Here is a 16349-nt window from a genome sequence, read left to right as displayed (position 1 = left end):
ACAGAAGGGACTTCCCCATTCCCAGATCAAAATACAGTATACTTGTTGAAAATAGAATAGATCATAAAGGGAAAGTAGCAGCCTCAACACTGAGTTTACAGAGTTGCCAGGCTTTGATAAACAGTTATTTGTTTGAAAACAGTAGATTAAGGAAAGGTGCTAGGTTTTTTGTATTTCATTCTATCATTCCCTCAGTCATCTATTTATTGAGTACTCAGATAATATTAGGCATTGTGTTTTGGGGAAAAGAAAAAAAAACAGCCTTGGTGAGCTTATAGTTTAATAAAATTTGTGACTTTCTTTTGATTTTCAGTTTACCATTTCTTTGCCTCATAGAAGGCAAAGAGAGATTTTGGAAATGGGAAATTAAAACCTGTGGCAATTTAGATTATTTTCTGAGTAGTAAACAGTGAAGTTTGCCTCATATATTTATCATATGATTTTCTTTTTACAGCTACTTGCCGTCCCCTGCCAGTCACATTCCACCGAGGTGAGTCAGGTATTTTTGGAAGTTCTAATGAAACAGACTAGCTTCTTCACCCACTGTAGTCTTGTAGGACATATTTTTCTATCTTATGAGAACTATGACCAAAACTAAAACTATAGAGTACTGTACTGTTGCCTTTTGGTTTCTTTAAACTGATAAAAATCACAGATGTAAATATATAAAATTTTGAGAAATGTTGATGGGAACAAGGTGTTTTATTGTGTGGAATTTGAAGGGAGGAGAAAATGAAATCAATATACACATACATACACACACATTCATACATTTACAGGCAATTTTTCATACTCTTAGGTCTAGTCATTGGCTTTTTTGGTTAGCATTGAAATATATAATTTCTCATGAAATTGTCATCTTGGGCATAATTAAAAGTGTGAAACTCATGGGAAAAAAAATGGAAACTTCTTTCCTTCTTTTTTATGAGTCTTTAATTTTTCTATTCAGTTTCCTATATTGACTTAGTCAAAGAATTAATTAGAGAAGTGATAATTCAGGCCAAGGAAGAAATTTTATTTCCTGAAAAATTGATAAATTTTGGATTATTAGATTTCTTTCAGTACTATGTATAAACATTTCTTATTCATGCATTCTTTTTTTTTTAACTCTTGCTTTCTGTCTTGGAATCAATACTAAGTATTGGTTCTAAGGTGGAAGAGTGGTAAGGATTAAGTGACTTGCTCAAGGTAACACAGTTAAGAAGTGTATCAAGCCAGATTTGAACCCTGAACCTTTTATCTCCAGGCTTGTCTCTATCCACTGTGTCACCTAATTGTCCCTTATGTATTGCCTTTATTTGCCCAAAATTATTTTTAGAACTATGCAATCAGATTTTAACATAATGTAATTTTTTTTCTTTCTTTGAAAAAAAAAACCCCTTATTTTCCATCTTAGAATCAGTATTAATACTACTAATAATAATAATCAATACTAAGTATTGGCTCCAAGGCATAAAAGTGGTAAGAGCTAGGCAATGAGAATTAGGTGACTTGCCCAGGGTCACACAGCTAGGCAGTGTCTGAGGCCAGATTTAAACCTAGGAACTCTCATAATTAGTCCTGGCTCTATCTACTGAGCCACCTTCCTGCCCTCATCATTTTCAATTATGTTATTATATTAGGATGGTCCAAAAGTCTTTTTGAGACACTGTAATTCTCAACACAAACAGTACAGCACAGCTTTCAAATGTAAGATATTGATCATTTATGCTTCCGGAGAGTTGCTATTTTCACTAGAAAGCTCTTAAGCCTTCTTTCCTTAAGGACTGCATTGACTTTCAGTCTGTATATTGATGGGTAGAGATGAGGCCTCAAAAACCTGGGAATGTAGCCCATGTCAATATTTACACATACATAGAATATATATACACATATATACCAATTTATTCCTTTTTTTAGGAATTTCTTCATTTTGTGTAGGTGTTTCTGTTACCTTTATTTCCAAATATGTATATATCCACTATAGACCACAGACTCTTGTTCTGTGATAGAATGGGTGAGCACTTCTACTGTTTATTGTATAAATAAACTGTATTTCAAAATTTAACATGTAAAACATGAAAGTTACATAGCAGGTATGTAAAAAAAACATTTTCATTCCTAAAAAGGGTGGGGTGGGCTTTAGATTTGTCAAGCCTTCTTTTATGTATATATTATATATAAGGTATTTCATTCTGGCCACTCTTGAGGAAAATATTGCAGTTGGAACTTTTCCCTATGGCTTTCATGTTTCTGAAAATTTTATATTTCTGGAGAGATCCTCTCTAGGGCTCCACAGATTTGGTTTTCATTCCAGTATTAGGATGGTATAGCCAAAGGTAAGTAGTAGGACACCACTAGGGAAAAAAGCCCAGTAGCCAACTTAGTCTATCATAAATTGAATTAGGCTGGTGGAGGTCTCTTGACTGTTACTTGGATCCCTGGCTCAGCCAGCATGCTTTCTCACTTCTTGGCTTATAAAGCAGTGGCATCATTTGTACTGAGGCAAAGGCAAAGACAACTTTTTCTCCAAGAGGCTCCTTTTGTCTTTGGCCTCTTTCAGACTGTTGATATAGGTAGAGGGAGGGAATCTCAGAGTGGAATGAAATCTGAAGCTTAAAAATAATATTTAAATGCCCTATTCTGACATTCTACTGTGAACTTTTTGTAAAGGATATTTTACAGGATATTAGTTTAAATGATATAATGTTCCTTTCTGGAAATGATGAATTTTATTCACCTCTGTAATTAGAATACTGTTTCTCAGGTGCTGAAGGGTTTTTGATCAAAATACAAATTGATTTATGTATTTCAGCCTTTGATATGGTTCAGAACCCAGAGGTGGCTTTGGAAACCCTTTTGACCTTGGGATTTGACCGTGTGTTGACCAGTGGATGTGACAGCTCAGCACTAGAAGGATTGCCTATGATAAAACAACTTGTAGAACAGGTATGCAACCCTTTATATATATAGGGCCAGCTAGGTAGCACAGCATATAGAGTGCCAGACCTGGAATCTGGAGGGCTGGGTTCAAATTTGGCCTCAAACATGCCTAGCTGTGTGACCTTGGGCAAGTCACTTAAACCCGATTGCCTAGCTCTTGTTGCTTTTCTGTTTTAGAATTCGTTCTAGGGCAGAAGATAAGGGTTTAAACACTTACTTATAAAGAAAGAAAAAGTACAGTTTGGGTTAATTTGGACACTGCTCTTCAGAAGAAACCCTGTATCATTGTTTTACGTGTTATTTGTCATTCTTGCTACTAGGGAAAAAAAGGCAAGTAGGAAGGGTAGATATTGTTACCTTTGCATGACAAAGGAATTAAATTTAATTACAATTAGCACAGCAAATTTATCTTCTCTACCACACTATAATTCTAGGCTATCTCTTCCTCTCTGCTAGTTGTTTGCCTAGGAAATCCACATTGATTTCAATGTTAACCTAAGAAAAATATAATATTAGAAGGTAAATTCTACAGTAAAATCCTTCATTCTACACCCCATCTTACTACATTCTAAGACCAGTATTATATTCTTAATACTCCATTATTTTTTCTACTTCAAATCCCTCACCACCCTCCTCCACCCTACCCCACTTTTGAGGAGGAAGTATAGCATTTTTCTCCCTGTATGATTTATCCTTCCCAAACTACCATTGGTAAAAATAGATAAGAAATTTAAAATTGTTGTGCTTTTCTAAAATTAGACCAGTATAATATTAATTTAGTATTCCTTTGGGCCAATTTTCACTAGTTTTCACTTTTCTATAGCAAAATTCCTTCATGAGACTAATTTGATTGTGCAAATCTGAAATAAACCACTTTTGTCATAACCTGTTTCTTCATTGGAAGTGTCAATATTATCAGAGTAATAATAACTGCCTTATGTAGCACATCATAACATCTCATTTGAGCCTTAAAATAGTTTTGTAAGATAAGATAAGATGCTATTCTTGCACTTGTATATTCTGGTTATAATAGATTGTAGAAATATGGGATAATTTTCAGAAAAGGAGCCAGAAGCAAAATCCATGGCCCCAAGTAGACAAATGTCCCAAGTATGGGTAACAAGTAGGGCATACTATTGGTTATAATACAGGGAGGCAAATTTGACCTCTTAATTATTACTAAAATTTGATGACTAAATTCATGATTGAAACAGCACATCTTATTTAAAAAAACAACCAGGATAGATCAAAGGAAGTGGAGTAGCTTTTTATATTTGGAAGATAAATTCATGACGAAATCAGGACTTAGAATGGAGATGAATGTTGGAGATCATTGGATGTGGAAATGGATGTGATTGTAGTCTACTGTAGACCATATATACAGAAGAAATCATTGAGAAGTTCAGGAAATACATTATAGACTGGTATAAAAGCATGACAGTATTCTGTTGGCGCTCTCTTTTAATTTGCCTTAATGATAAATTCCTCCATCAAAAAGTGAAAGAACCTAAAATGGGAAATTCTATCCTGGACCTGATATTTGACAATAGAAAGAATCTGGTTGTTGGAAAGGAAATAATGGGAAAGTCATGTAGAATTCTGCATTCGTGGCAGTAAAAAGGAAGAAATCTAGAGATAGTCTGATATGATAGGTCTTCATAGAAAAGTTTTTAAAACTTTTAGAAAAAGAATAGGTGAGACCTTCATTGAATAAAATTCTTTTTAAATTTATTTAGAATATTTTTTCATGGTTGCATGACCCCGTTCTCCCTCTTCCCCCCTCCTGGAGCTGACAAGCAGTTCCACTGGGTTATACATGTATCATTGTTCAAAACCTGTTTTCATGTCATTCATATTTGCAGTAAACCCAAATCATATCCCTGTTGAACTACGTGATCGATCATATGTTTTTCTGTGTTGGGACTGAACTCATTGAGAAAGGAAGTGGAATGTCTAGGGGTTGATAGATAGTGACCACCAGAATCCTATTTTAGTGATGAATTAAGATTGAATGCATCTCAGAGGAGGCCTTTGAGTGATGATGAGAGGAGACTCTGAAAGTGGCAAAAGTCATCAAGCTGTTGTCATCAGAATGAGTCTCAGAACCAGAAGATGGAGGGAAGAGGAAAGGAAATGGCTTCAGATGAAAGCAAGTTTTTTAAAAACTAGGCATTTCCTAGCACAGTAGAAGAGGAGGGCAGCTGTAGAGTGAGACTTGGGGGAATTGGGTGAAGGACTTGTGTTCTGTTGAGGGGGATGGGAATAAGAAAGTGAACAGGAGAATGAAGATTCTCCATACTTGACCATGTTCTCTGATCCCACTTTTTACTCTCTTTTTACATGTTGTCTTCCCTAATTATGATGTAAACTCCTTGAGGGCAGGCACTGTCTTTTTGCTTGTACTTGTGTTCCCAGCACAGTGCCCAGCAGACAGAAAATGCTTAATGAGTGTTTGTTGTCTGCCTGCCTACAGAGTATTACTGGCTGGAGAGAGATCGTATGGGTGAGGCAAAATAAATCTAGAGGTACGGCAGCAAGGATGTGATAGATCATAGATTTCTTGTATCTTGGTCAGACCACATGTAGAGAATTGGGTTTGATTTCCAGTCCCACATTTTAGCTATGCTTTAATTGTCTAGGGATATGTAGAGGAAGTCACGTCAGAAGTTGAAAGGCCTTGAGATCATGCCAGATCAGGATCAGTTGAAGGAGCTGGAAATGGAAACACTTAGTGGGTGTGATACCTGTCTTTAGGTGTTTGAAGGGCTATTGTGTGAGGCCTTAAACTTGCTCTCTTTTGCTCGGGATGGCAGAATAAAGAGCCATGAGTGATAGTTGCAGAGAAGCAGCTTTAGGCTGATAAAATGAAAAACTTCCTAACAAACTAGAGTTGTCCACAAGTACGATGCCATTTTTCCAGAGACATTGTTATGCTCAGGCTGTGGTGTTTTTTGGTTCAGAGTGTCATAGAAGAGATTCTTCTTATTCAGGCTCTGGTGGAACTAGAGAACCTTAGAGGCCCCTACCAGCTGTGATTCTTAGCTTCCAGGGGATTAACTTGGTTGACTAGAGCAATTGTAGAATAAGCCATTTTGGGGGTTTTCTTTTAGCATGGTGGGTTTCTTTTAATTTTTTTTCCTATGTGACTGAAATTCTTCCCCTGCCCCCAAGGTACCAATCAGTATATGTTAATACATGTGTTATCATGCAGTACATGTTTCCTTATTTGTCATGTGAAAGATGACATACATTTCACATTCAAGAAAAAACTCACAAAGGAAATGAAGTGAAAAATGGAATACTTTTGTCTATATTCAGACTCCATCAGTTCCTTCTGTGGCAGTGCCTTTTTCATCATGAGTCTATGGGGGTTGCCTTGGATTCTTGCATTGTTGATAATAAAGTCATTCACATTTAATCATTGTACATTATTGTTGTTGCTATGTACAATGTTCTCCTTTGCATCAATTCATATTTGTCTTTCCAGGGTTTTATGAAATTGTCTTGTTTATCATTTCTTATGGCACAATTGTATTCTGTTAAAATCATATACCACAACTTGTTCAGCCATAAAATGAGCTGTTGTAAAGAGTATTTACTCTTTCCACATCTCCAAAACTCTATAAATGACCCTTTGGTTTTTTTTGGTTGGGGGCAGTGTTTTTTTAAAACCCTTACCTTCTGTCTGTCTACTATGTATTGGTTTTAAGACAGAAGACCGGTAAGGGCTAAGCAATAGGGGTTAAATGACTTGCCCAGGGTCACACAGATAGGAAGTATCAGTGGCCAGATTTGAACCTCCGAGCTCCTGTCTCTAGTCCTGGCTCTCAATCCATTGAGCCACCCAGCTGCCCCCTGACTCTTTGTAAACAATAAAACATTTTTATTTTAATAAGAATTCTTCCTAAATTGCAATAGGTTTTTTTGTTTGTTTTTTTGCTTTAGTAAGTAGGGAAGAACAGGTCAGCTGTAAGTTCACCTTGTTTTGAGAATTTATATGTGTATATATATGTGTGTGTATATATATATATTTTTTTTTTTAAGCACTTCTGTGGGTCTATATCATTAATTACAACCCAACTCTACTTTCTCATCCTATGTGGCCCTTCAAAAGGAATCCACCCAATAATTTAGTGCCCTTCCATTAGTTACCACTTGAATGTCACTGAAGCAAGCACACTGTCAGTTTTCTATCCCTTGGTTTTGCTCCTCTTTTTCTAGTTAGGTCTCCTTGAGTAACATCTTTTCTGCTACTTCCTGCATGTATTAGCATTGGTACTATACTGTAGCCTAATAACATCCATATCTCCATCCATTTCATTAATTATTTAGAAATTGTGATGTCCAGTGTTTTACCACCATCACTATTTAATCACTAGATAATGTGAAAACTAAAAATGAGTTTTCATTTTGGGGAGAAACTTGAAGTTGTTAAAAGCACTGTCCAACATTCCAGATACAGTCTAAGCCTTTGACTTTTGTCTATGCAATTTTAGGCCAAACTCTTTGGCCATCTGCAGTGTCTGTCAGAAATCTGTGTGCTTCAGTTCAGCCGAAGCTGCTTAAGTAAAACATGTTCTTAGGAAAGTAGTTACAAAGTAGATACAAAAGAACTCTTAGAGGGAGAAAGTATTGTCAACTGGAGGGTCAGGAAAGGGCTTGGGGAGGAGATAGCAGCCGAGTTGGACTTGGAAGAAAACTGCAGTCTAGGAGGCAAGGTAAGGAGAGGATACCATTTGGGCTAAGGTGCCTGGGTTCAAGGGAAGAGTTTGGGTGTGGGCCAATTTGACCAGAATGGAGAGTGCCTGACAGGGAATAGCATGAAATTAGCAAAGCAGGTGGCAGTCAGTTTGTCCAGCACTTTAAATGCGCTAGTCTGAGGATTTTTGTATTTTATCATCGAGACCGACAGGGAACTACTGCAAATTTTTATATTGGGGAATGACATGGTTAAATCTGTGTTTGGGATATCAGTTGACAAGTCTTTGAAACATAAATTAATTGGCAAGGGAAAAGGCTGAAAAGAGAGAAATGAGTAAGCTATTGTAATAGTTTAACTGAGAGATTAATGAAGACCTCAATTAGTTGGACGTGGGATGAGAGTGTTTAAGTGAGAAAGGAAGTTGTGAATGAACCTGGGTTATTGGGAGAATGATGGTGTCCTTAGTGGAAATAGGGAACTTCAGAGGAGGGATAGGTTAGGGAGACGTGGTATATGAGTTCTCTATAAAATGAATCCATCCTGATAGACCAGCTCACCGGTCTCTTCGTCAAACTGCAGATCGTAGTGTGGAGAATAAACAGTCTTTTATCTACTTGTTTTTTCCTTGTACATATAATTTAGAATCTATTAAACTATTGTAGGATGTTGAACTAAATATATACTTCTTGGAGAACATGCTCTAGAACTTTCTTTCTGACTTGATAATAGTTATAACTTGGTAACTACATGCTCGCTTTTGTCTCTCTTCCCACCTGTCTCCCCCATGAGGTGCCTCCCCATATAGTTAATTGTCGTTGAGCCAAAGGTCAAAGCATCATTCTTTCAAATTATCTTTTTCAAAAATTCTTTGCTATGGCTCTAAAATGATCTTTCATTGAAGATAAGAACATATGATGGGACAAGTTGTAAAAATTTTTATCTATTGCTGTAATAAAGTGCTCTCTGTAAGCAACAGACAAGATTGTGGTTGATAACTTTAGACACTCTTAGATAATTTTAAACTATGAATCCTACAGCATGAATATATGTAGAGACATTTAGCTTGCTTTTGTTTTAATTTGAGGGAAGTTGATTTATTTTTTAGCAGATACTAGAATTTGGCAAGCATTATCAAAATAGGCTAGGTTGATCTATTTCTTTTGCCCCACAAAAAGAAATACACAAAATTTGTTCATTTTTGCAATTTCATTGTTCATTGTTTACTTTCACTGCATAGAATCTTCTGCCTCCACCAAAGCCATATTATGTGTCCATGCTTGCTCATGGCATGGGGAAATAGATAAATAACTAAGAACTGTTTGTTACAGGCCATGTCAACGGAGTAAAAGCACTGACCAACCAGTTCTTATAAGTTGCAAAAGCTCAAGTATAAACTATATTAATTAAATTAAAGGAGGTGCAACACAGCTTTGCACAAGTGGTCAAATTTTCAGCCATAGGAATTCTTAGAAATTTGCTGTGTTTTAGAGGGGTTATTATCTGGTATGTGGTAGGATTACCTAAATTAAAGGGCCTGAAATCCTGAATATCTAATGGCATGTCTCTAATTCTAAATAAAGATCCTTCAAAAAATAAAAGGTGCTCAACAATTATGTTTCCCCTCCCAGTCCCCCCCACCCCCACTTTTAACTGAAGGAAATTTGAAACCCAAATAACTATAGCTTATTTAATATACCTGGATCTATTGTGTAACCATTTTCACTTAAGAGAATATGAATTGTGTTTTAACTTTCCATTAACAATGCTTCAGAGAGGTTGTTGAAAATGAGTATAGCTTAGCTTGTTACAAATCAGAAGAAAATGCGTCTTCTTGATTTTTCTCTGGTCCTTTCCCTGCTTGTGGCCACCTTTGTATCTCTCAACTGTGGTTGCTTCTCCTCTATAGTCACTGCTTCTTGTCTTTACTACATGCTTCATTCTTCTCTCCAAGTTTGTCTTTTAAAATGTTCCCTTTGTGTTCCACATTTTTAACTTTTCTCCTTTCATTTCTGTCTCACTTTGTCTTCTTTTTTCTTAACACATTTCTCTTGACTATCTTCTGTCCTTCCCATCTTCCCCCCAAACTTTTGTTTCCTTCTTCCTCTTCTCACGTCTTCCCTTCCCCTTTATTTGCTTTCTTCTTCCTATCTCTTCCTACCCTTGCAAGTACCTTTCCTTCTTTTGAACTTTCAGTGATCATGATATGGAGTCTAGGTATGCTTTTAGTACTTAGGATTAAGGGAACTTCTCATTTATTCTATGTCTGTAAGGGGAAAAAATGCCCTCCCTACCAAGTCAGTTAAGTTAGCTCGTCTCCGTGTGTTTCCCAGCTAGATTTTTTTCCCTTATGGTTCAGTATAACTTAATAGTAAAAAATCTGTCCTTGTTACATTATATGTTCATATACCATCAGAGCAGTTGAAAAGGCTAATGAGAGAAAGTAGTTAATAATTATATAGTCCTTTATATATGTTCTCTCACTTGGTTTCCCCACAATAGCCAAGGCTGAGAGGTTAAGAGACTTGCCCAGAGTCACATAGCCACTAAGTGTCTAAGCCAAGACTTTAACTCAGACCTTCCTGACTCCAAGCCCAGCATTCTGTCTACTGCACCACCCAGCTGTCAAGAGAAAACTGGTCCATGCTTTAAAAACTCATCCTATTGTGAATAGTCAAGATAATTATATATATGTGTATATATATAATTCTATATATATAATAATACATTGACTATTTACTTTCATTTTACTTTGCATGTATTAATAACAAGAGCTAGCACTTATAAAGTGCTTTAAGATTTTGCAAAGTATTATTATCACCTTTGATTCTTACAACTACTCTGACAGGTAGGTGCTCCCTATCCAAAATTCCCATTTTGTGGATATGGGAACTAAGGCAGAGAGAGATTGAGTTAACCATGTACATAGTGTGACTTTCTAGGGATAACTTTCACTTCCACTGTCACTGTTAACATGCCTGCTTTCCAAAAGCTCCAGTGCCTTTGAGTATCACAGTGGAATCACCCTGTTTTGAATTCTAATTTTAGTTATTATGTCATGAGGGATTTTATTTAAAAACAAAAACAATACAAAGCACAGTAGAACATTGAAAGCTTAAACAAAACTCTGACTATCCCAAGCTTTGTCTGCTACTATTATTAGAATGTATTTAGAAACTAGTATTTCATTACTGAAAAGTAGGTAAAGGATAAATTAAACTGTATTCTTGGTTAATTGATGTGATGATCCAACAAGAATATTTGAGGAAGTGTAGGGTTTAAGTTTATGACATTCCTTTTTTCAGTAACATATAAAGAATTATCTTGAAGCCGTTACTTCTGCTAATTTGTGGAAAACCAGCTGTCATCACACCCTTTACTTAATAAACTAGTGGTCATTTGAGACAGAAATTTTTGAGATTTCATTAGTGGTGATTAAGAAGAGATTTTATAGTGTTTTCAGAGCGCTTTCCCATACCTTATAGCACTTAGTTGTCCCCTGTACCTGGTGAAGAAGTGCTGTTGTCCTTGTTTGCAGATGAGGATACAGAGGCTCAGAGATAGGGTGTTAAGGCCCAAGTCATCCATCTGAGGCAAGAGTCTAGGTCTTATGGCTCTTTTTTCCCCCAGTAAACTACATTTGTTGATTTAGATTCTCCTAGCTCCTATACTCTTTTTAAACCACTTGAGTTCTGTTAAAACATTTCTCCTTCAATATGTTAAAATTACCCTTTCAGTCTGGTAAAGATCTCCTCTCATACCGCTCTCAAGGCAGAAATTTGCTTACATTAGATAATAAAATACAACAACCCACTCAAAAGTGCAAAAGAAATATGGTGGTCCTGTTTGAAATCAGACATCAAGCTAAAATAAATAAAATAAAATATAACAAACAAACAAAATAAAACAAATAAAATAAAATAAAACAAAATAAACTAAATGTGCTTTGACTCATTTCTGTCCTCTGTTTCATTATCCTATGCAAAGGAAGAATATTTAAATTTGCCTTTTTTCTTTTTTCAGGCAAAAGGCAAGATTGTGATAATGCCAGGTATTTATTTATTTATCCATTTGCTAGTTGTAACATTGAAATTCAGTGTAAGATGAGAAAGGAGGCAGATGGATATGAAAAAGAGCAGTATAGCAAACATTTTTTTAAGTATATTTAGGGGAAAATGTTCTAGACTGGCAGGCCTATGCTGACTAAGAGGGGATATTTTAGAGTAAAGAGAATATTCTAGTAGATGATTTCCTGGAGAAGACTTGAAATTGGGGAAATCTTAGGATGAAAGTATGTCACAGAATCATGGGAGTTTTCCTCTGGTTACTATCTTTTGGTATAGTTGGGTTTTTTTGTTTTGTTTTATTTTTTTTAACTGAGGAGAAGCAATGTAATGCCCTTAGGAGAAATTCTGTGCCAGAAGGATAGACAACAATGCAGAATTATGTCTTCAGGGATAATATCCAACAGTTATATTTTGTCAGGTTTAAGTCAGTGTTTCTAGAAGTGGAGGTGAAGAACATGGACAGATGATCTAGTAAATAGTATTTGAAAGGAAAAGTGAATTATTTAGGGAAAATAGAGAAGATACAAATGGGACATCAAATAAATTGAATACATTCTAAATTCTGAAAATCGGTGATCGCCCAATTCTGTTTTTTCGCCAATAAATCCATGATGAAAATAATGTAGACACTTCCAGTGATATATAGGAAATTTTGGCTTAGAAGCAAAATAGATGGCTCATTTTGGAAGAAATTAGTTAAGGGGACCCAGAATCAAAATGAAGTACTTTAATGAGAAGAAGGAATTTTCTTTGAGTCAAGATGTATGTGGGGAAGGGGAGAGGAGGAATATGGTTATAAGTTAGATATAAGTTAGGAGTTTATGAAAAGAACTTTGAAGTAGAATAAGGCAAGAGACAGGAGCCTGGTCAAATGGAATATGTAAACACTTTTTATGTTGAGGTTCATACATAAAAAATGGTTAATGTTTCAGGGTAGACAGTCTGTTTATTGCTTTGAGTTTAAAGAAAGTGAATAATTTAAGTGAATAGTTAATTTTCTTAAAGTGAATAATTTAAAATTATATACAAGCTTTAAAACACAGCTTCCTAAACTACTAAAAATTGCTAAAAATTTTAGTTATACTATAGTAATAGAGTTTAGTATGAATAAATGCATAAAATGGAGAAATTTATGCCTATAAAGGGATTTAACATCATTAAAATAAAATTAGGGACATAGTTCAACAGTAAACCCTTAATAATTAGAAAGATTAACAACATAGTAGTTAAAGTTGAAGAAACAGTTAATTTGTGGAGAAAATGAGTTTTGTTTCAGTTGTCATTAGGGTTAAGTGATTTAAAATTCCAGCTTCAATATATTCTTTTGCTACAAAATGATTCAGTACAAATTTAGAAGAGATCACATTTAACTGAGTTTCTGGGGGTCTTCTGTATGTTGCCCAGAAGTTGTTACTGATCAGGATTGATGTATTACAGAAAGGAGGAAAAATAATAATCAGCATCAATGATGTTATGCCTCCAGACTGCAAAATGGAGGGGCTACTTTGAACGCTAGCTAGATTACAACCTATATATTGGAAACTGATTGGTAAAACAGAATAATTAAGTTTGAGAAAATAGAATATATCCCAGAAGAAAGTCTGTAAGTTGTTCAGCAACTTCTTGAAAACAGAGAACTAGAACTACATACTATTTACCAATCTTATAAGTAAAAGTGGTCATTTATGATTGTAGGACAACTTGGTCAGTGAAAGTCATGAAGGCTTGTTTTTCTATTCAAGAAATTATTATTGGCAGCAAAAATTCTGAAGTACAACTTGTTTCCCTTATTTTTTTTTATTTGTATTTTTTTTAAACCCTTACCTTCCGTCTTGGAGCCAATACTGTGTATTGGCTCCAAGGCAGAAGAGAGGTAAGGGCTAGGCAATGGGGGTCAAGTGACTTGCCCAGGGTCACACAGCTGGGAAGTGTCTGAGGCCAGATTTGAACCTAGGACCTCCAGTCTCTAGGCCTGGTTCTCAATCCACTGAGCTACCCAGCTGCCCCCTGTTTCCTTTATTTTTAAGATTCATAATTCAAACTTGTTTGCAAAGGAAATATATTCATTTCCTTGTTGGCTTTCATCGTCATTTCATTGATGAAATCCCATTACAAAAAGGCCTAATAAAAATCTCAGTTAAGAATCCTGATATCTCTCTAAACTTGATCATTCATTTTAAAATGAGTTGGTTGTAAGAGATAGCAGTGTCCATTGCTGACACAAAACATGAGTATAGTAACTAGACCACCATTTGTCCAGAAGTCTCTCAGTGAACACATCTACTCTTAAGTGGTTATTGACATCCATTATGGTTACCCAGGACACCTCAAGGGCCCAGAGGGTCTTGATTTCTTGTTTTGATGATTCATATTCATGTAGATTAGTTGATTTATATTGTAATATTCACCAGAATTTCTGATTAAAGTTTATCCTATTACCCAGCCATATACCTATTTCTGTGCATGCACATTCACTGTCCTTCCTTACTATCATGAATTCTATCCCCTTAGCTGGGTGACCTGAGCGTCATTACCACCTCTCTGGGCCTTAGTTTACTTAGCTGTAAAATGAGGGGTTGCCAGATGATCTGTAAAGGCCCCTGTATCATTCTGGCATATAAGAGGAGCCCTGAGGTGGGCTGCTGGGAGCACTGGGCAGTAGGAGCATAAGGGAAGGGAGAGATCCTGGTGATGAATGCTTTGGAAGCTGGAGCCCAAGGGAGAGGCAGAGCCCAGATGTCGGGGAGAATGGAGAGCGCAGGGACGTGGGAGTGGTTTTGAGGGACCGAACTAGATCTGTTTGGCGTGTTTGACCTTGTGGATGCCAGTGGGCCAGCGGTGTGTGTGTGGGAGAGATCTGTGTGCACAAAGGTGGTTGGAAATCCACCTTTCATGTTCCTCAGCCGACCTGTGGTGCTGGGGGCATGGAATGGTCTTAGAAATCGCATCAGGCTTGATGTCTCAGGATGCGTTTTGTATTTTAAGACTATTAGGCCAAGCTTGTTAAGACAAGTTCTTTTAGATTCTTGATTCATATGGTCTCATGAAGTGAAACTTATGTGAGCACGGGTGAATGTATTTTTTCTAGTCTTCTTAGAAGATGAACAATAATAAAATAGAGACATGCCAAAACCCAAGAAAGACAAATGGAAATAAAGGCAGGCTACTAAGGGGCAGGAATGACAACTTGTATAGTGTTTGTGGGGGTTATAAAACACTTTCCTCATAGATACTTGTGAAATGGGTAGAGTAAACATTATTACCCCATTTTACAGATGAGGAAACTGAGGCCCTGAAGGATAATAGGAGTTTACATAACTGTAAAAGTGTCAGATCTGGGCCTTGATCCAGATGTCATCTTCAGTGCCCTTTGCCTGACCTCAGAGATGAAGTAGGAAGAGAAGAGCATTTTCTGACCACACCAGAGCAATCCAGGAAAGGTGGAGGTTAGGCAGGTTGCGGAGTGGGGCGGCGAGGGCGGGGTCGGACCTCATGATTGGTGGCAATCAGACGCTGTGGGGTGGCGACCCCCTGGCCGAGGGAAGGCCGAGGAGTGACTCAGTGAAGCAGGCCTGGGGTGACCAGGACTCCTTACGTGGTATTGGGCTCTCTCCCGCAGGGGGCGGCATAACCGAGAGAAACCTGCAGAGGATCCTTGAGGGCTCGGGCGCCACTGAGTTCCACTGCTCTGCTCGCTCCGCCAAGGACTCGGGCATGAAATTCCGGTAGGGCGGGGCCGCAGCTCCCATGGGCTTCCCCATGTAGCCCCCCAACCTTGGTGTCCTGGGAAATGGGCGGGGCCAGGGCCCTAGTAGAAGGGGAGAGGGGGGCATGTCGTTTTATTGCTCCTCATAACAACTGTGGGGGGCTGGGCTGTGGTGGGTTTGGAGGCAAAGGGGGAGCGGCTAGCTAAGAAGCGTCCGGGGCCCTGCCCAGGTTATGTAGCCTCCACAAAGTGGAGCCGGTCTTCCGCTGCAAAGAGCAGAACTTGGGCTGCATCTTCTAGCGGGGGACTGCAAAGAGGAATGTGCTGCTGAGGATTGCAGAGCCCCAAGTCCAGTTCCTCTGGGCTGCTGTGATGCGGGTCTGTCCCCAGGAGGAGGCAGGAAAGGATTTAGGGAGCGGGTGCCGTGGGTGAGGCCTGCCCAACGGCTCAGAGCCAGCAAAGGGAAGGCCTTAATCTGGCCCTTTATCTTGTCTTTGACAGAAATACCTCTGTTGCCATGGGAGCCTCCCTTTCCAACTCAGAATATTCCTCGAAGGTAACAGATGTGGCCAAAGTAAGGACCTTGTGTGCCATCGCCAAGAGCTTCCTGTAGGACCCGCAGAAGCCCTGGGAGAGAAGTGCCCGAGCCAGGATCAAGATTCAGGAAAGCCTGATGTCCGAGGCTGTTGGACCCAGATAGCACAGCTTTCCCCTTCTCTGGACAGGCCAGGGATTGACCACACGAACCATGGAGAATCCTTCCAGAGGAGCCACGGTTGGTCATCTGGTTATTCTTGCCAGCCTTCTCCATCATCATGACTAAACAGAGCTGGATTGAGACTTTGCCAGAGGCTTATTCTGCCCAGAAAATGAGATTACTCGAAAGGCTGGAAAAAATTAAATTTGATATAGTCTTTGATTTACCTTTACCAAATAAAATTTCTCATTTCTGTTA

At 37.8% G+C, this 16349-nt stretch overlaps 1 protein-coding gene across 1 annotated transcript in view; it reads left to right on the top strand.

Annotated features, from left to right (window-relative positions):
- The window catches only part of CUTC (cutC copper transporter), a 22608-nt gene extending 6259 nt beyond the window's left edge, over positions 1 to 16349 (top strand). The window contains exons 5-9 of the mRNA XM_001372976.4: positions 455 to 490; positions 2795 to 2928; positions 11645 to 11672; positions 15308 to 15413; positions 15896 to 16349. Coding sequence (XP_001373013.1) covers positions 455 to 490; positions 2795 to 2928; positions 11645 to 11672; positions 15308 to 15413; positions 15896 to 16007 — 416 coding nt within the window. The 3' untranslated portion in view covers positions 16008 to 16349. The remainder of the gene's footprint in view (positions 1 to 454; positions 491 to 2794; positions 2929 to 11644; positions 11673 to 15307; positions 15414 to 15895) is intronic.

This window comes from Monodelphis domestica, chromosome 1 (assembly GCF_027887165.1).
Source record: "Monodelphis domestica isolate mMonDom1 chromosome 1, mMonDom1.pri, whole genome shotgun sequence".
Classification (NCBI taxonomy): Eukaryota; Metazoa; Chordata; class Mammalia; order Didelphimorphia; family Didelphidae; genus Monodelphis; species Monodelphis domestica.
Note: the sequence above shows the minus strand (reverse complement) of the source record. Positions and strands in the feature narration are given on the sequence as shown.